Consider the following 20,815-nt stretch of genomic DNA (forward strand, 5'->3'; position numbering starts at 1 on the left):
CCATGAAATGGACATTCTTTTGAGATAGACATTCCCTACATAGGATGGAATCAATTAGGCTGCAGGACCCAAATCGTTCGAGCTCGCTCCCCTAATAGGTTGATACTGACATTAAATTTCAGAGGTAGGGATTTCATCATCCATTTGAAGTAAGTTAGCATCAGAAACATCGAACGCTTGTCGACTTCAGCATTTTCTCATGTCGTGTGTACTGAGTTATCGAGTTGAACACCCGGAGAGACGAAGAGAAATTCCATGTTCACACGCGCCCGTGTATTGTTATCTATTTATTAGTAAAGTAAATTTGCCACGATAAAGAGTTTCTAAGCTGACGTTTAGAGTGTTAGCCCTTCATCAGAGCGAAAAGAAAAATTGCGAGTTGTGTGTGTGTGTGTTTGCAGAAAATGAGGCTACGTGATTGGCAGGAAAATGGTCACAAGAGAATAAAGATTTCATTTTTCCTTATTTTTCTCGTTGATGATCGTGTGGTCTCATATACCATCGCTAAAGTCGCATGAATTCTAGTTGTTCATCAATAGTGTCAACCAATGCACTCAGAGAATTCCTTTTTTTTATTTTTATTGCCACGTAGTACAGTTTGCAAATACAATCTTCCTAGGTACTAAAAAATTAAGGACGACTCCACTTGATAAATGCCAGGTGGCTTTCTCACTCTGGAAATAGAAAACAATTTTTCATCAATTTGACTATATTCTCGCTGTTATTCATTATGCATTCCCTGTGCTTTCTTCACTAACTCTGCTATATATGTGAATGAAAGTGATCCTCGCAGTAATGTGCACTACTTAGGCAGTAGTGAAAATAAGGCCAGAAAAAAAATTCAGGCCTGTACGGGATTAGAACCCATGACCTCTGCGATACCGGTACAGCGCTCTACCAACTGAGCTAACAAGCCAACTGGGAGCTGGTCATGATGTTGGGTCTAAATAAACCCGTGAAGTGATGAAATAAACGGTTAAGAATATATGAAAGTCACATATTTGAACTGGGGATAAAGTTCAAATATATGACTTTCATATATTCTTAACGTCTTTATATATATATGCTATATATGTGATCAATGCTTAACTCACACGAGAGAAGTAAATTTTACTTCCTATGGTTATTTCTACAGCAAACATTTGAAAAAAGAACATTTACTAAAAGAAGCAATTTTATCATCCAGCTGAAGTTACCTGAAGTAATATTCAAGAAAATGTAAAGCAGAGTTTCATTGTAATCTCTATGAATGAAGTCTCTTAAATCGTGTGTCAAAAAAATTTTTTCATCTTTGGAAAAATTAGCTAACTCGAAACCATTGATTTTCATTAAAAAATATATATTTTCTTGTTTTACATGTCACCTTACCAGTACAAGATTTCGATTTGATTTCTTCGATCGTTTCTTTAAGTTTGTCGAAGTCCTCCACCTGCACCACGTTACTTCCACCTGCGATCTGCTTCAGGCTTTTTATATTTATCGTCTTACCAATTCCCACGGCCAATATGCTAACGTTCTTTTTCTGTTGTAGATAGGTAGGTAGAAATAAAATGATATCAGGAGCCAGCTGATATAGGAGAGTGAGGTATTTACGTCATAACTTGAATGAGGGGCAAGGAAAATTGACCAACGAATAGACAAACTTACTCCCTCACTAAATTACAAACAAACGGGCAGATAGACCTTTAGCTGAACAAATGATGTAAATTCTTAACTGATATGATGATACTTTTTCAAACACCGTCATAAAATAAATTTTTATACGAGCTGCATAATGAAGTACCACCTTTTTAAATTATCAGCACGCTAATTGGTGCCACAAAAAGAGAAAAAAAGGTTAAAAAACATATGGCATGTCAATGAAACCTGAATGGGAACACTCACTTTAAATTCTTTTTCTATATTCGCAGCAAATGCATCAAAACTGAAACTTTTCCCAGGATGTGTTGGCATTCCATCTGTCAATACAATCATGACATTTGGTTTGTCTGGTCTGTCTCCCCCTGCCTTGGTAAACAGCGAGTCTAATGCCAATTTTAAAGCCAGATCGGTGCGAGTATGCAGACGCAGTCTAATTGGCTCATCGGCTATTCTCTTCACGAGAGCTTCCTTGTCATGGTATTTTGAATCCGCAAAGGTAAACGCCAGTTCCGCTCGCTTGTTAAACGTGATGAGACCGAAGTGGTCTTCTTCTGGTGACGGGTGAAATTTCTTCACAAGTTCACACAAGAAGGTGATAACCTTTCTCAGATTAGCTTTTCTGACACTCTCGGATTTGTCGAGTACAATTCCAATGTCGAGTCCAGCTGTGCATGGAGGAGCTGTGGAGGAGTAAAATCTTGGTGATGTACAAAAGGAATCAATTAAACTGCTATGGTTACTCTAACTCTCTATCTATTGTTAGGCTATAATTCTTTTCAATTTATTCCCTTTTTTCCCACTTTCCCAGTCTGGCACTATGTCCGAGAAACTAAGCAAGAGTTCTGTTTTTACACTTAGCTGTACTGCGTCTTTCAATTTACTATTACCAAATAATCGGTCCGAGAAAATTGATTGGATTGCAACGTCTTAAACATAACGTTAATCAATGACAGTCTTTTTTTCTCATTGGGTTTCGCAAATAGAACCAGAAGGTTGCGAGTTTGGAGAGAGACGTGAAAGAGATCAAGCAGATTTCTGGTATCTCTTTGATAAGCTCTGAAAATAAACAAGTAGAAAATAGTAATTGATTCTGTCTTCGCCCAAACTGCTTCTGCAAGTCTTACGATGGTTTATATACTCACGACATATTGCTTCATTGCATCGAACTGTCTTTTCAGCAGGTCCCAGTTCACTGCAGTCCTTTCCACCGTTAGATGGCGGAGGATTGGTACAAGTTCTTGTCAGATTTTTTGTCCCTCCTCCACATGTCACACTGCACTCAGACTCAGAAAACTCAGTGTAACCACCATCAATTGCTACACAATCAACCAAAAACTGCAACTTCAGTTGTGCTTATTTACTTCAGTTATAGCATATAAACAAAATTTTTTACATCTAAATAAACTCCTCTAACCATAGGTGACTCAAAGTGACATTAAAGATACTTACGACATTCTGCTTCGTTGCATGAAACTGTCTTTTCAGCTGGTCCCAGTTCACTGCAGTTCTTTCCACCGTTAGATGGCGGCGGATTGGTACAAGTTCTTGTCAGATTTTTTGTCCCTCCTCCACATGTCACACTGCACTCAGACTCAGAAAACTCAGTGTAACCACCATCGATTGCTACCCGAACAAACAAAATTTGCCACTTTAATTGTGTTTATTTACTTCGGTTATAGCATATGGAACAGGTAAACAAAATTTTTTCATCTAAATAAACTGCTCTAACCATAGGTGACTCAAAGTGACACTAAAGATACTTACGGCATTCTGCTTCGTTGCATGAAACTGTCTTTTCAGCTGGTCCTAGTTCACTGCAGTCCTTGCCACCGTTAGATGGCGGAGGATTGGTACAAGTTCTTGTTAGATTTTTTGTCCCACCTCCACATGTCACACTGCACTCAGACTCAGAAAACTCAGTGTATCCACCATCAATTGCTACGAGGAATAAAACAACAACAGCAACAAAAAACAAAGGCTGTTAGTTCAGTTTATACCTTTGCTGAAGTTCTAGCATGTGAAACATTTACACAGAAACTTCTTTACATCTAATCAAACTGCTCAACCATAGGAGACTTAAAATGACGGTTAAAATACTTACGGCATTCTCCTTCGTTACATGGAATTGTCGTTAAATCTGGCCCCAGCTCACTGCAGTTCTTTCCACCACAAGATGGCGGAGGATTGGTGCAGGTTCTTGTAAGTATTTTTGTCCCTTCTCCACATGTCACACTGCACTCAGACTCCGACCACTCAGTGTATCCACCATCAATTGCTACAAGAAATAAAACAACAACAACAACAAAAAAAAAACTGTTAGTTCAGTTTTACTCCTTTGCTGAAGTTCTAACACGTGAAACATTTACACAGAAACTTCTTTATATCTAATCAAATCGCTCAACTATAGGAGACTCAAAGTGACGCTTAAATACTTACGGCATTCTCCTTCGTTACATGGAATTGTCATAAAATCTGGCCCCAGCTCACTGCAATTCTTTCCACCGCAAGATGGCGAAGGATTGGTGCAGGTTCTTGTAAGTATTTTTGTCCCTTCTCCACATGTCACACTGCACTCAGACTCCGACCACTCAGTGTATCCACCATCAATTGCTACACAACAACAACAAAAGAAGCATCTCTTATGTTTGTTTTTTCAAGTGATAACTTGTAAAGTACAAGCTCGAACAATTTATTTGTATTTCAGCAAAGTGATTTTAACCTTAGGAAAGATTAGATTGCATCTGAGGAAAAGAAAACCTGAATGGAAGACTCTTCATTTAGGTTAAAACGAACCGTAGGGAGATGAACGCAAAGTTTCTAATGAAATCATTTTTTTTTTTACTGTCCACTTTATTATTAGCAAATTGGAACATCGGATACCATACAACTTATCCATAGAAAACTCCTGGTGATAGCTTATTAGACTCAGGAAATCTTCTTTATAATAATTATGCCTATCACCAGGTTTTGAAATGAAAACGCAGAGTGAAGATGGTAGTTTTTTTTATCGTTAGTGTAGTCCAGTAGATGAAATATAATTGCCTTCGTTATCAAAACAGAGAGTAGCAGTAAAAACACTCATTACCAGTTATTACCAGGTTTTTAGATGATGATGCAGAAAGAAGATGGTAAGGGTTTTAACGAAAGTGTAGTAATGTAGATGTAGAATTTTTCCTACACTATACACAATACACAGAGTAGCAGCAAAAATACTTACAAAATTCTTCTTTTCATCTAAATAAACCGCTCTCACCATAGATTATTCAAAATGACACTAAAGATACTTACGGCATCTTGCTTCGTTGCATGAAACTGTCTTTTCAGCTGGTCCCAGTTCACTGCAGTTCTTTCCACCGTTAGATGGCGGCGGATTGGTACAAGTTCTTGTCAGATTTTTTGTCCCTCCTCCACATGTCACACTGCACTCAGACTCAGAAAACTCAGTGTAACCACCATCAATTGCTATACAAAGAACCAAAAGCTGCAACTTCAGTTGTGCTTATTTACTTCAGCTATAGCATGAAAAATAGGTAAACAAAGTTTTTTACATCTAAATAAACCGCTCTAACCATAGGTGACCCACTAAAGATACTTACGGCATTCTGCTTCGTTGCATGAATCTGTCTTTTCAGCTGGTCCAAGTTCGCTGCAGTTCTTTCCACCGTTAGATGGCGGCGGATTGGTACAAGTTCTTGTCAGATTTTTTGTCCCTCCTCCACATGTCACACTGCACTCAGACTCAGAAAACTCAGTGTAACCACCATCAATTGCTATACAAACAACCAGAAGCTGCAACTTCAGTTGTGCGTATTTACTTCAGCTATAGCATATAGAACAGGTAAACAAAATGTTTTTGATCTAATCAGACCGCTCTAACCATAGGTGACTCAAAGTGACACTAAAGATGCTTACGACATTCTGCTTCGTTGCATGAAACTGTCTTTTCAGCTGGTCCTAGTTCACTGCAGTTCTTCCCACCGTTAGATGGTGACGGATTGGTACAAGTTCTTGTCAGATTTTTTGTCCCTCCTCCACATGTCACACTGCACTCAGACTCAGAAAACTCAGTGTAACCACCATCAATTGCTATACAAACAACCGGAAGCAGCAACTTCAGTTATGCTTATTTACTTCAGCTATAGCATAAAGAACAGGTAAACAAAATGTTTTAGATCTAATTAGACCGCTCTAACCATAGGTGACTCAAAGTGACACTAAAGATACTTACGGCATTCTGCTTCGTTGCATGAAACTGTCTTTTCAGTTGGTCCTAGTTCACTGCAGTTCTTCCCACCGTTAGATGGCGGCGGATTGGTACAAGTTCTTGTCAGATTTTTTGTCCCTCCTCCACATGTCACACTGCACTCAGACTCAGAAAACTCAGTGTAACCACCATCAATTGCTACACAAACAACCAAATTCTGTAACTTTAGTTATGCTTCTTTACCTCAGTTATAGCATATAGAACAGGTAAAAAAAATGTTTTCGATCTAATTAGACCGCTCTAACCTTAGGTGACTCAAAGTGACACTTAAGATACTTACGGCATTCTGCTTCGTTGCATGAAACTGTCTTTTCAGCTGGTCCCAGCTCACTGCAGTCCTTCCCACCGTTAGATGGCGGAGGATTGGTACAAGTTCTTGTCAGATTTTTTTTCCCTCCTCCACATGTCACACTGCACTCAGACTCAGAAAACTCAGTGTAACCACCATCAATTGCTATTCAAAGAACCACAAGCAGCAACTTCAGTTATGCTTATTTACTTCAGCTATAGCATATAGAACAGGTAAACAAAATGTTTTAGATCTAATTAGACCGCTCTAACCATAGATGACTCAAAGTGACACTAATGATACTTACGACATTCTGCTTCGTTGCATGAAACTGTCTTTTCAGCTGGTCCTAGTTCACTGCAGTTCTTCCCACCGTCAGATGGCGGCGGATTGGTACAAGTTCTTGTCAGATTTTTTGTCCCTCCTCCACATGTCACACTGCACTCAGACTCAGAAAACTCGCTGTATCCACCGTCAATTGCTTTCAATAGAGAAAAATGAAATGCATGACTTTCATATTATTAGAAAGCTGCAAGGTCATATAAGATAGCGTATTTTTTTAAGTTTAACTTTTTTATGGTCAATAATGCCTTGAAGTTTTAGCTCGACGCCATTTTACGATTTGCAATCACTCATTCACCGTTACCTATTAGACACCAAAACCGCCCCTTATTTTCACTTGCTTGGCTGGTCCGTTCAAATTATTCATATTTGATGACAAATGACAGACGTACTTGGAGACTGAACAATAACACCGACACTATTTGCTGCGCTCTTTACCACGGATTCTGTTTACCACACCCCTGGCCTATTAGTTTTCTGTTTTTCATAAATGTATACAGCTTGTAGGTAACAGTGGTGTGGTGTGATGGTACTTTCCAGATTACCCTAGCACATGTCATACGCTTAGCTTTTCACTTGTGACATTATATAATAAAACCAGCTAATTTACAGATATTCCACATAAATTGAAATCAACTTTAAAAGTAAATACTGTTACATATAAATATAATTTTAAAATTTAAAAAAATTTAAGTTAGGGACATGAAACATAATCTTAAATAATCCCACGTTAAGCTAAGAAGTAAAAAAGGATAATCAAATGTACTAAGAATAGAAGAGCAATATGTAAAAAGTTAGGTTAAAAAGCCCGAAAGGTCAATTTTGTTGGCCTTTAAAGTTCTAACCGTTCTAACTTTATATATGTATTTTGAGTGAACGATGGAGCTTTCTTATATTCAATTTTTTTTCACTCATCTCCCAATTAAATACAGAGGCACCAGTCTATGTCTTAAGGCCCATTGATGATTCAATTACTTTTTATTTCCAATACAGATTGATTAGTTATTTTTGATCTTACCACATGTAGCTTCTAGAATATCGTCCAAATGTTCAGATAGGTCGTGAAAGTTAGGGTACAGAAGCACTTTTCCATTCTTTCCCGCAATCATTGACATTGTCTCCTTTTCTTTGAAAACGCTATTACCGACTCCAACGACAACTATGCTTACACCTTTGCTCTGTGTAAAAACAAGAGAATGAAACCTTATCCAGGTCACAAACTACAAGGCCCTTATGTATGATTCGTGCTTAAGTTACAATCTTCACAAATCTTCAGGATACTTCCTCACAAATCCAAAAGAAAGTTTACAAAGTTTCGTTCAAAAAAAATATCGTGCGGAATTTAAGAGAATATTCGCAAGATTCGTTCGTTTACATTCTTTTTCTCTAGCACCGTATGTCTGTGCTAGATATATGTTGCAGGATCACCAGCTCCAGTTGGCGGCCTTTCTTTCACATATACCTCTGAAATGTAAATATTTCATGACCGCAGTAAATTTGTTTCGCCACTCGTAAAAGACCTCGTTTAAATAGCCGTGGTGCTCGAATAAAGTATTATATTGGTCTTTGCATCCTCAAGATTTACTCCTGGTGTTTACAGAAAGAAAACACCAAACATACCCGAAATAATCTACTGAAACGGAAAGGAATTTAATCTTTACGGACTCAGATTTGCTATTAGTGAGCACATCCTTGAGGAGGGTAGATTATAGGATCCAAGTACTTTCTATCCTTATCTGAATGGGCGGTTGATAAAGAAGAAGTCTAATTTTTTTACCTCCAATACATCTATGGAAGTGCTCAAACGGAATCTTAAAAGAGTGAACACCTGTCAGTTAAACTGAAATCTATTTTGTCTACCTCCAATACTTTAATGGAATCCTTAAACGGAATCACACGTCGTTTATCTCTCCTCGACTTATAAGGTTTCCCATCTGTAAACATGATTATAAAGTTCTTAGCGTCAGGCCTGTTTCCTCCTTGTTCAGTAAACAACTCTTTGGCGGCAAGATCCATGGCGAGATCTGTGCGTCTTCCCCAGGCCTTGGGTTCCACTCCTACTTTCTTCTGAACCAAGTCTTTTAATTTGTCTTCCTCGTAGTATGACTCATCGTTGAATTTGCTTTGAATAACTACTTCCATTGCAAAGGTGATAATAGCAAAATGGTTTCCTGATGGGGAAACACCCTTCTTTTCTACCAGCTCATCAATGATTTTTATCTTTTTCCTTCGCTGCTGCTCGCCTACACCTCTTGATATGTCTTGCAGTATCGCGATATCCAATTTTTTATCAAGACAGCTACCTACCAATAGATAATATAATCTTTATCAATGATTTATCCCTTGAATGTTCTACATGCGCGGGGAGCAAAAGAGAGCAGAGCTGTGCGCATGAAGATGTTCGCCTATCCATGTCTCAGCATACTAAATATAGCGATATCTCGTAACAACGCTGTGCTACCACCACAGCGAGTCTTCTACAGATGTTACTTGCCTTCGAAATAAGAGTATTATAGTCACTAAGGAGAAAAGTGCAGGCCTCCTGTAGTCTGTTCTCAGCGACTGCATCGCGCACAGCTCTATGGCACTTTCACTTCTACCGATCTAAGACTTTCCTGAAGGGTTCAATAGACTGACTTTTGCATTATTTTACATGATTAATTCGAGAAGCGAATTGTCTCTAAGAATTTGAGATAAACAAACCCAAGTGTTCTCGCTTCAAAGACACCATTGTGGCGGTTTATAACCAGCCAATAAAATCCTTTGATTTACTGCATCGTGCATTGTATTCGATCACCAGAACAACCCCTGTTTTGCACAAAAGTGGTGTCTGCCATGTCAGAAAATAACTGGTTAATTGCATTAAAAAACTGATCAAAATTACGAACCTTCTGGGTGAGGTACAGGCATTTCCTCTGCAAAGAAAAAAAGAGATCAATTAGTGCAAATCAAAATCACCTTACAGTACCCAGTAAAAAGATTACAATTATACTGATAATAATAAACTATACTGATAACAATAAACGATACTGATAATAATAAACGATACTGATAATAACGAGACGACAAAGAATGTTCCTTTATTAATGGTATATTCAGAAATGAAACGAATGTGACCAGCTAAAAAGCTATATAGAAACCAGGCCCAACTTAACTCAGATCTCCGCAGTGCGCCAACCGTTTAGGCTTCCACATAACGCCGCCCAGCTGGAGTAGAGTAGTTGACTAGATTCTACATTTGGAGGTGGGTTACACCAACTTAACTATTAAACACCATCTTGGACACCATTTTTGTCTGTGTCATTGCTGATTAATTCGGTTTTCCCCATATTTTACATTTTTAACTCATTTTTTTAGTATTTTTGTCCCTTCTCCACATCTCACACTGCACTCAGACTCCGACCACTCAGTGTATCCACCATCAATTGCTACACAACAACAACACAAGAAGCATCTCTTATGTTTGTTTTTTCAAGTGATAACTTGTAAAGTACAAGCTCGAACAATTTATTTGTATTTCAGCAAAGTGATTTTAACCTTAGGAAAGATTAGATTGCATCTGAAGAAAAGAAAGCCTGAATGGAAGACTCTTCATTTAGATTAAAACGAACCGTAGGGAGATGAACGCAAAGTTTCTAATGAAATCATTTTTTTTTTACTGTCCACTTTATTATTAGCAAATTGGAACATCGGATACCATACAACTTATCCATAGAAAACTCCTGGTGATAGCTTATTAGACTCAGGAAATCTTCTTTATAATAATTATGCCTATCACCAGGTTTTGAAATGAAAACGCAGGGTGAAGATGGTAGTTTTTTTATCGTTAGTGTAGTCCAGTAGATGAAATATTATTACCTTCATTATCAAAACAGAGAGAGTAGCAGTAAAAACACTCATAACCAGTTATTACCAGGGTTTTAGATGATGATGCAGAAAGAAGATGGTAAGAGTTTTAACAAAAGTGTAGTAATGTAGATGTAGAATTTTTCCTACACTATACACAATATACAGAGTAGCAAAAATACTTACAAAATTCTTCTTTTCATCTAAATAAACCGCTCTCACCATAGATTATTCAAAATGACACTAAAGATACTTACGGCATTCTGCTTCGTTGCATGAAACTGTCTTTTCAGCTGGTCCCAGTTCACTGCAGTTCTTTCCACCGTTAGATGGCGGCGGATTGGTACAAGTTCTTGTCAAATTTTTTGTCCCTCCTCCACATGTCACACTGCACTCAGACTCAGAAAACTCAGTGTAACCACCATCAATTGCTATACAAAGAAGCAAAAGCTGCAACTTCAGTTGTGCTTATTTACTTCAGCTATAGCATGAAAAATAGGTAAACAAAGTTTTTTACATCTAAATAAACCGCTCTAACCATAGGTGACCCACTAAAGATACTTACAGCATTCTGCTTCGTTGCATGAAACTGTCTTTTCAGCTGGTCCAAGTTCGCTGCAGTTCTTTCCACCGTTAGATGGTGGCGGATTGGTACAAGTTCTTGTCAGATTTTTTGTCCCTCCTCCACATGTCACACTGCACTCAGACTCAGAAAACTCAGTGTAACCACCATCAATTGCTATACAAACAACCAGAAGCTGCAACTTCAGTTATGCTTATTTACTTCAGCTATAGCATATAGAACAGGTAAACAAAATGTTTTCGATCTAATCAGACCGCTCTAACCATAGATGACTCAAAGTGACACTAAAGATACTTACGACATTCTGCTTCGTTGCATGAAACTGTCTTTTCAGCTGGTCCTAGTTCACTGCAGTTCTTCCCACCGTTAGATGGCGGTGGATTGGTACAAGTTCTTGTCAGATTTTTTGTCCCTCCTCCACATGTCACACTGCACTCAGACTCAGAAAACTCAGTGTAACCACCATCAATTGCTACACAAACAACCAAATTCTGCAACTTTAGTTATGCTTATTTACCTCAGTTATAGCATATAGAACAGGTAAACAAAATGTTTTAGATCTAATTAGACCGCTCTAACCATAGGTGACTCAAAGTGACACTAAAGATACTTACGGCATTCTGCTTCGTTGCATGAAACTGTCTTTTCAGCTGGTCCCAGTTCACTGCAGTTCTTTCCACCGTTAGATGGTGGCGGATTGGTACAAGTTCTTGTCAGATTTTTTGTCCCTCCTCCACATGTCACACTGCACTCAGACTCAGAAAACTCAGTGTAACCACCATCAATTGCTATACAAACAACCAGAAGCTGCAACTTCAGTTGTGTTTATTTACCTCGTTTAAAGCATATGGAACAGGTAAATAAACCGCTCTAACCATAGGTGACTCAAAGTGACACTAAAGATACTTACGGCATTCTGCTTCGTTGCATGAAACTGTCTTTTCAGCTGGTCCCAGTTCACTGCAGGTCTTTCCACCGTTAGATGGCGGCGGATTGGTACAAGTTCTTGTCAGATTTTTTGTCCCTCCTCCACATGTCACACTGCACTCAGACTCAGAAAACTCAGTGTAACCACCATCAATTGCTATACAAACAACCGGAAGCAGCAACTTCAGTTATGCTTATTTACTTCAGCTATAGCATATAGAACAGGTAAACAAAATGTTTTAGATCTAATTAGACCGCTCTAACCATAGGTGACTCAAAGTGACACTAAAGATACTTACGACATTCTGCTTCGTTGCATGAAACTGTCTTTTCAGCTGGTCCCACTTCACTGCAGTTCTTTCCACCGTTAGATGGCGGCGGATTGGTACAAGTTCTTGTCAGATTTTTTGTCCCTCCTCCACATGTCACACTGCACTCAGACTCAGAAAACTCAGTGTAACCACCATCAATTGCTATACAAACAACCAAAAGCTCCAACTTCAGTCGTATTTATTTAACTCGTTTAAAGCATATGGAACAGGTAAATAAACCACTCTAACCATAGGTGACTCAAAGTGACACTAAAGATACTTACGGCATTCTGCTTCGTTGCATGAAACTGTCTTTTTAGCTGGTCCTAGTTCACTGCAGTTCTTCCCACCGTTAGATGGTGGCGGATTGGTACAAGTTCTTGTCAGATTTTTTGTCCCTCCTCCACATGTCACACTGCACTCAGACTCAGAAAACTCAGTGTAACCACCATCAATTGCTATACAAACAACCAGAAGCTGCAACTTCAGTTATGCTTATTTACTTCAGCTATAGCATATAGAACAGGTAAACAAAATGTTTTCGATCTAATCAGACCGCTCTAACCATAGGTGACTCAAAGTGACACTAAAGATGCTTACGACATTCTGCTTCGTTGCATGAAACTGTCTTTTCAGCTGGTCCTAGTTCACTGCAGTTCTTCCCACCGTTAGATGGCGGAGGATTGGTACAAGTTCTTGTCAGATTTTTTTTCCCTCCTCCACATGTCACACTGCACTCAGACTCAGAAAACTCAGTGTAACCACCATCAATTGCTATACAAACAACCGGAAGCAGCAACTTCAGTTATGCTTATTTACTTCAGCTGTAGCATATAGAACAGGTAAACAAAATGTTTTAGATCTAATTAGACCGCTCTAACCATAGGTGACTCAAAGTGACACTAAAGATACTTACGACATTCTGCTTCGTTGCATGAAACTGTCTTTTCAGCTGGCCCTAGTTCACTGCAGTTCTTTCCACCGTTAGATGGTGGCGGATTGGTACAAGTTCTTGTCAGATTTTTTTTCCCTCCTCCACATGTCACACTGCACTCAGACTCAGAAAACTCAGTGTAACCACCATCAATTGCTACACAAACAACCAAATTCTGCAACTTTAGTTATGCTTATTTACCTCAGTTATAGCATATAGAACAGGTAAACAAAATGCTTTCGATCTAATTAGACCGCTCTAACCAAAGGTGACTCAAAGTGACACTAAAGATACTTACGGCATTCTGCTTCGTTGCATGAAACTGTCTTTTCAGCTGGTCCCAGTTCACTGCAGTCCTTCCCACCGTTAGATGGCGGAGGATTGGTACAAGTTCTTGTCAGATTTTTTGTCCCTCCTCCACATGTCACACTGCACTCAGACTCAGAAAACTCAGTGTAACCACCATCAATTGCTATACAAACAACCACAAGCAGCAACTTCAGTTATGCTTATTTACTTCAGCTATAGCATATAGAACAGGTAAACAAAATGTTTTGGATCTAATTAGACCGCTCTAACCATAGATGACTCAAAGTGACACTAATGATACTTACGACATTCTGCTTTGTTGCATGAAACTGTCTTTTCAGCTGGTCCCAGTTCACTGCAGTCCTTGCCACCGTCAGATGGCGGCGGATTGGTACAAGTTCTTGTCAGATTTTTTGTCCCACCTCCACATGTCACACTGCACTCAGACTCAGAAAACTCGCTGTATCCACCGTCAATTGCTTTCAGTAGAGAAAAATGAAATGCATGACTTTCATATTATTAGAAAGCTGCAAGGTCATATAAGATACCGTATTTTTTTAAGTTTAACTTTTTTATGATCAATAATGCCTTAAAGTTTTAGCTCGACGCCATTTTACGATTTGCAATCACTCATTCACCGTTACCTATTAGACACCAAAACCGCCCCTTATTTTCACTTGCTTGGCTGGTCCGTTCAAATTATTCATATTTGATGACAAATGACAGACGTACTTGGAGACTGAACAATAACACCGACACCATTTGCTGCGCTCTTTACCACGGATTCTGTTTGCCACACCTCTGGCCTATTAGTTTTCTGTTTTTCATAAATGTATACAGCTTGTAGGTAACAGTGGTGTGGTGTGATGGTACTTTCCAGATTACCCTAGCACATGTCATACGCTTAGCTTTTCACTTGTGACATTATATAAATAAAACCAGCTAATTTACAGATATTCCACATAAATTGAAATCAACTTTAAAAGTAAATACTGTTACATATAAATATAATTTTAAAATTTAAAAAAATTTAAGTTAGGGACATGAAACATAATCTTAAATAATCCCACGCTAAGCTAAGAAGTAAAAAAGGATAATCAAATGTACTAAGAATAGTAGAGCAATATGGTTAAAAGGCCCGAAAGGTCAATTTTGTTAGTCTTTAAAGTTCTAACCGTTCTAACTTTATATATGTATTTTGAGTGAACGATGGAGCTTTCTTATATTCAATTTTTTTTCACTCATCTCCCAATTAAATACAGAGGCACCAGTCTATGTATTAAGGCCCATTGATGATTCAATTACTTTTTATTTCCAATACAGATTGATTAGTTATTTTTGAGCTTACCACACGTTGCTTCTAGAATATCGTCCAAATGTTCAGATAGGTCGTGAAAGTTAGGGTACAGAAGCACTTTTCCATTCTTTCCTGCAATCACTGACATTGTCTCCTTTTCTTTGAAAACTCTATTACCGACTCCAACGACAACTATGCTTACACCTTTGCTCTGTGTAAAAACAAGAGAATGAAACCTTATCCAGGTCACAAACTACAAGGCCCTTATGTATGATTCGTGCTTAAGTTACAATCTTCACAAATCTTCAGGATACTTCCTCACAAATCCAAAAGAAAGTTTACAAAGTTTCGTTCAAAAAAAATATCGTGCGGACTTTAAGAGAATATTCGCAAGATTCGTTCGTTTGCATTCTTTTTCTCTAGCACCGTATGTCTGTGCTAGATATATGTTGCAGGATCACCAGCTCCAGTTGGCGGCCTTTCTTTCACATATACCTCTGAAATGTAAATATTTCATGACCGCAGTAAATTTGTTTCGCCACTCGTAAAAGACCTCGTTTAAATAGCCGTGGTGCTCGAATAAAGTATTATATTGGTCTTTGCATCCTCAAGATTTACTCCTGGTGTTTACAGAAAGAAAACACCAAACATACCCGAAATAATCTACTGAAACGGAAAGGAATTTAATCTTTACGGACTCAGATTTGCTATTAGTGAGCACATCCTTGAGGAGGGTAGATTATAGGATCCAAGTACTTTCTATCCTTATCTGAATGGGCGGTTGATAAAGAAGAAGTCTAATTTTTTTACCTCCAATACATCTATGGAAGTGCTCAAACGGAATCTTAAAAGAGCGAACACCTGTCAGTTAAACTGAAATCTATTTTGTCTACCTCCAATACTTTAATGGAATCCTTAAACGGAATCACACGTCGTTTATCTCTCCTCGACTTATAAGGTTTCCCATCTGTAAACATGATTATGAAGTTCTTAGCGTCAGGCCTGTTTCCTCCTTGTTCAGTAAACAACTCTTTGGCGGCAAGATCCATGGCGAGATCTGTGCGTCTTCCCCAGGCCTTGGGTCCCTCTCTTAATTTCTTCTGAACCAAGTCTTTTAATTTATCTTCCTCGTAGTATGACTCATCGTTGAATTTGCTTTGAATAACTACTTCCATTGCAAAGGTGATAATAGCAAAATGGTTTCCTGATGGGGAAACACCCTTCTTTTCTACCAGCTCATCAATGATTTTTATATTTTTCCTTCGCTCTTGCTTGCCTACACCTCTTGTTATGTCTTGCAGTATCGCGATATCCAATTTTTTATCAAGACAGCTACCTACCAATAGATAATATAATCTTTATCAATGATTTATCCCTTGAATGTTCTACATGCGCGGGGAGCAAAAGAGAGCAGAGCTGTGCGCATGAAGATGTTCGCCTATCCATGTCTCAGCATACTAAGTATAGCGATATCTCGTAACAACGCTGTGCTACCACCACAGCGAGTCTTCTACAGATGTTACTTGCCTTCGAAATAAGAGTATTATAGTCACTAAGGAGAAAAGTGCAGGCCTCCTGTAGTCTGTTCTCAGCGACTGCATCGCGCACAGCTCTATGGCACTTTCACTTCTACCGATCTAAGACTTTCATGAAGGGTTCAATAGATTGACTTTGTATTATTTTACTTGATTAATTCGAGAAGCGAATTGTCTCTAAGAATTTGAGATAAACAAACCCAAGTGTTCTCGCTTCAAAGACACCATTGTGGCGGTTTATAACCAGCCAATAAAATCCTTTGATTTACTGCATCGTGCATTGTATTCGATCACCAGAACAACCCCTGTTTTGCACAAAAGTGGTGTCTGCCATGTCAGAAAATAACTGGTTAATTGCATTAAAAAACTGATCAAAATTACGAACCTTCCGGGTGGGGTACAGGCATTTCCTCTGCAAAGAAAAAAAGAGATCAATTAGTGCAAATCAAAATCACCTTACAGTACCCAGTAAAAAGATTACAATTATACTGATAATAATAAACTATACTGATAACAATAAACGATACTGATAATAACGAGACGACAAAGAATGTTCCTTTATTAATGGTATATTCAGAAATGAAACGAATGTGACCAGCTAAAAAGCTATATAGAAACCAGGCCCAACTTAACTCAGATCTCCGCAGTGCGCCAACCGTTTAGGCTTCCACATAACGCCGCCCAGCTGGAGTAGAGTAGTTGACTAGATTCTACATTTGGAGGTGGGTTACACCAACTTAACTATTAAACACCATCTTGGACACCATTTTTGTCTGTGTCATTGCTGATTAATTCGTTTTTCCCCATATTTTACATTTTTAACTCATTTTTTAGGAGCACAGCGATTGAAGACCTCTTAGCCGGTGCCAGCTGCTCTTTTCGAACAAGGAAGTAATCTTTATGAATCAACATTTTTCGCGATGAAGTTTTTGTCTTTCTCATTTATCAAAAAGGATATGCTAATCAAAGCAATTTTTCTTCAACAAGACTTTAACTTAACTTTAATTCTTCAATTTAACAAGACTTTCGCTTGTTTCAATCTAACGCACAGAAAGACGAAGAAGTTGTGATACATTTCTTTTCTTGAACGAAAAACAGATCTTGTTTATAAATCTCCTAAAAAATCCGTCTGTTTTAAACGGAATATTAACAATCGTTGAAAGACGAATATTGCTTAATACAAGTTTTTGAAAATTTGTATTTTTTGTTCGGTACGATTTACTGATTGTTCTCAGTCGAATGCATCACACTTAAAGTACGAGGTGCGACTGTTTTTCTCCAAAAGAAAAGAGCTGTCACAGTTTTGAGACAGATTTAAATTTAAGGCTTGGCCAGCCCTTTTATAAATTTTTCGACAAATCATTAACGGCTTCGCTATTGAAAGGATGGCTAAACATTACGCGGCTCTAGCTTACAAATTCTTTACGCTATTTGCCCTTTTAAAGGAAATTTGTTTACCATTCAATAATTAATAAAATAATTTTTGAATGATTTAATTGATAAAATGGTTATTCTAAACACATCGAAAGATAAAGCAATTTAACAAGGACAGCTTACCACAAGTAGCTTTCACGATATCGTCCAAGTGTCCGGGAAGGTCATCAAAACTGGGATACAGAAGGACCTTTCCCCTCTCGCCAGCCATCTCGTACATATTTCTTTTTGCTCTGAACACGTTTCTACCGACTCCGACAACAATTATGCTCACACCTTTACTCTGTTGAAAGGCAAGGAGTCAATTTTTAACAAGGTCATGAACTGCATGAATCAGTCTTGTATGAACCTTTAATTTTGGCACATTTTCGCGATATCTCTGAAAATCAAATTCGAAAGAGAGAATTCAAAGTTTCGCTGTAAATTTCCGTGGAACAATAGACGAAATATCATCAAGTTGGTCTATATTAATTTTCCACAATATTGTGATGTTACCTCCACGAATGCGTTCAAAAGTTAAAAAACAAATAAGCAAAACTTGCTAAAAAAAAAAAAAAAGAGCGAACACCTGTCAATTAAACTGAAATCTATTTTGTCTACCTCCAATACTTTAATGGAATCCTTAAACGGAATCACACGTCGTTTATCTCTCCTCGACTTAAAAGGTTTGCCATCCGTAAACAAAATTATGATGTTCTTAGCACCGGGCCTGTCTCCTCTTTGTTCAGTAAACAACTCTTTGGCGGCCAGATCCATGGCGAGATCTGTTCGTGTTCCCCAGGCCTTGGGTTTCACGTATACTGTCTTCTGAACAAAGTGTTTTAATTTGTCCTCTTCGTAGTTTGATTTATTGTTGAAGTCGCTTTCGATAACGACGTCCTTTGCAAAGGTGATTAGAGCGAAATGATTTCCTGAAGGAGAAACGCCTTTCTTTTCTACCAGGTCATCGATGAGTTTTATCTTAGCTCTCCGCTGCCTGAAGTTCATACTCCTTGATACGTCAGCCAAAATAGCGATATCCAGAATTTGATCATGACAGTCACCTACCGGTAGTAACATTATTATTAATAATTATCCTTTTTTTTAAGTCGACATGCACACGAAGTTACTCAGTGTGAGGAAACATTTCGCGTCTTGTATGCTGTGCATGGTGGCAGCACAGATTGGCCTTAAACAAACTGCATGACACAATTGATACACTCGTTGGTTTTATGTTGCGTTCAATATTAATGAGAAAAGAGCCAAATAACAAACCTTCTGCCTGAGATAGATCTGAGAATGAAAAAAAAAAAAAAAGAAACTATTAATATTAATCATAACTCTCGCAAAAAAACATGATGTGAAATAATGATGCTGATACCGATTATAACACTAATTATAAAAAGAAAATGTGTAGAGTCCTGACAAAGGTGGTACTAAGAGTCTCGGGGGCAAAAGAAAGTCCAAAAGAGACAGGAAAACAATCTTAGAAGTATTGATGTGCACATTTCAGTATCACTTAAAACAAATGCTACTTTTTAGAACAACTGGAATCTTAACAAAGATGTTAGAAAGCAGAAAAAGTGTTAAAGGTTAGTTTGACCGGTGGGCAAATCACGGCGACGTGATACCAAGAGTTACAAACCAGCCTGACGATCTTAAAACCTGTGTACCTATAAATAATAATGAAATTGATAATGACCCTGTGTCTATGACAGTCATTAACGTTTGATCGAGTTGTTTCTCCCTGATGAGGGTAGAGTCCTTACAAGGACTGCTTTCAGTTGCAATAACTAACGCTTTAACCGCCTTAACGAAAGTTATCACTCTACTCTCGTAATAACTCACACCCCCGCTAACTCCAACCATTTTCCTTTCCATTGGGAGTTCGAGTTGGCGAGGTTACTTTGATAATAAAATGATGAGATGATAAAAGAATGTTTTTGGCGATCAGGGCTTAGGAAGAAATTAATGCATAAAAATGCTCTCCACCTGAAGATAGGGCCAAAGTCAAGATGAGACAAAGCCACAAAGTTTCCATTATCAAAAACTGGTCAATTTCTGAAAAACAATGACAGTGAACATCAATTTTAAGTGTGACATGTGCGAGCCATGCTTAAGTTATAATTACATTCCATGCATGATGAGCAAAGTTACAAATGTAAATGACACCCACATTGAGCAATAACTTTCAGAACTCACTCAGAACTTCTCTAATTTTGATTCTACTACATTAAATCCTAAGCGATAGATGCGAGAGCGGTTTGTGGAAATACTAATCGCGAGTTTAAACTTATTCTATCGTAATTGTACTGATTTATTATAGGATAACAGTATTTAATGAATACTTAAGAAGCAACGAGTTTAGCACACACGTTTTTGACACATTAGTCTTTCGTGCGACCGCTGATGACCAGAAAGGCATATTTCTAAAATTTTCCACAACGGTCGGAGCCCCTCAAATATTTTGAAGGTTGTTATAATGGATGCAACGAGTGACATGCTTATTATCGAACATTCATTTATATCGTTGAGATGATGTCACACCCACGAGGTGAAATCCTGAAGTCAAGTAGCGTGTTCCCTTTCTTTGCATTTTGTAATGACTACGTATTTTTATCATCAGTTTCTTTTTGCCGTGGGTTCTGATGTGTCGCGAAACTGATGGGAACGCTTTAATAGGTTTATTACTCTGCAGCTGAAGTGCTTCTCACATGCATGGCTCGGTAATTTTCCCACGAATTTTTACTCTTTTCGGGTCGTTAATCATACAGCAATTAAAATATATACCCTAAGGGTGTAATTGTATTTTCAAGATGCAACTTTTAAGTTGTTTCTAAATGGTTCCAGTATCCTTTATCTCCAGTTATTTGATGGATCGATACTACCATACTTTTTTGTTAAAAAAATTAGGCGGTCGATCATTTTGAAGCAAAGTTTGATCAAAATTATTTTGACGTTAGGCTAACATAGCAACGCAAAAGCTTCTTACAAGCACGCTTCATTTCAGTTCATTGCCTTAGACCTCTGTGTGAATGAGAATATGGACCATGTTTTTATTCTTATTTTTTGAATTACAATCAGTCTCAAGATCAATATTTATGCCCTTATAAACAAAACTCAT

General features: G+C 38.0%; 1 protein-coding gene across 1 annotated transcript; it reads right to left on the bottom strand.

The window, feature by feature from the left end:
- Positions 1-565: 565 nt before the first annotated feature.
- On the bottom strand, positions 566-19,748 carry LOC131786456 (SCO-spondin). Its single transcript, XM_066158857.1, has 36 exons — positions 19,684-19,748; positions 18,967-18,984; positions 18,313-18,755; positions 17,836-17,995; positions 16,664-16,690; positions 15,637-16,079; positions 14,795-14,954; positions 13,752-13,925; positions 13,436-13,609; positions 13,120-13,293; positions 12,804-12,977; positions 12,488-12,661; positions 12,192-12,365; positions 11,876-12,049; positions 11,580-11,753; positions 11,264-11,437; positions 10,948-11,121; positions 10,640-10,813; positions 9,893-9,964; positions 9,425-9,451; positions 8,397-8,839; positions 7,555-7,714; positions 6,502-6,675; positions 6,186-6,359; positions 5,870-6,043; positions 5,554-5,727; positions 5,238-5,411; positions 4,930-5,103; positions 4,078-4,251; positions 3,743-3,916; positions 3,406-3,579; positions 3,091-3,264; positions 2,784-2,957; positions 1,885-2,321; positions 1,369-1,522; positions 566-674 (listed from the first exon to the last, which is right to left on the bottom strand). Exons 1-36 carry the CDS (start codon positions 19,730-19,732, stop codon positions 670-672), a joined length of 6,426 nt encoding a protein of 2,141 aa, XP_066014954.1. The 5' UTR covers positions 19,733-19,748; the 3' UTR covers positions 566-669.
- Positions 19,749-20,815: the final 1,067 nt, after the last annotated feature.

This window comes from Pocillopora verrucosa, chromosome 12 (genome assembly GCF_036669915.1).
Source record: "Pocillopora verrucosa isolate sample1 chromosome 12, ASM3666991v2, whole genome shotgun sequence".
Taxonomy (NCBI): domain Eukaryota; kingdom Metazoa; phylum Cnidaria; class Anthozoa; order Scleractinia; family Pocilloporidae; genus Pocillopora; species Pocillopora verrucosa.

Coding starts and splice junctions, on each gene's coding strand:
- LOC131786456 (XM_066158857.1), bottom strand. CDS start 19,732: ATGGAAACTTTGTGGCTTTGTCTCATCTTGACTTTGGCCCTATCTTCA. Junction 16,080..16,663: donor GCCTGTACCCCACCCGGAAG/GTTCGTAATTTT, acceptor ATCTATTGGTAG/GTAGCTGTCTTGATAAAAAA. Junction 12,978..13,119: donor ATGCAACGAAGCAGAATGTC/GTAAGTATCTTT, acceptor TTGTTTGTATAG/CAATTGATGGTGGTTACACT.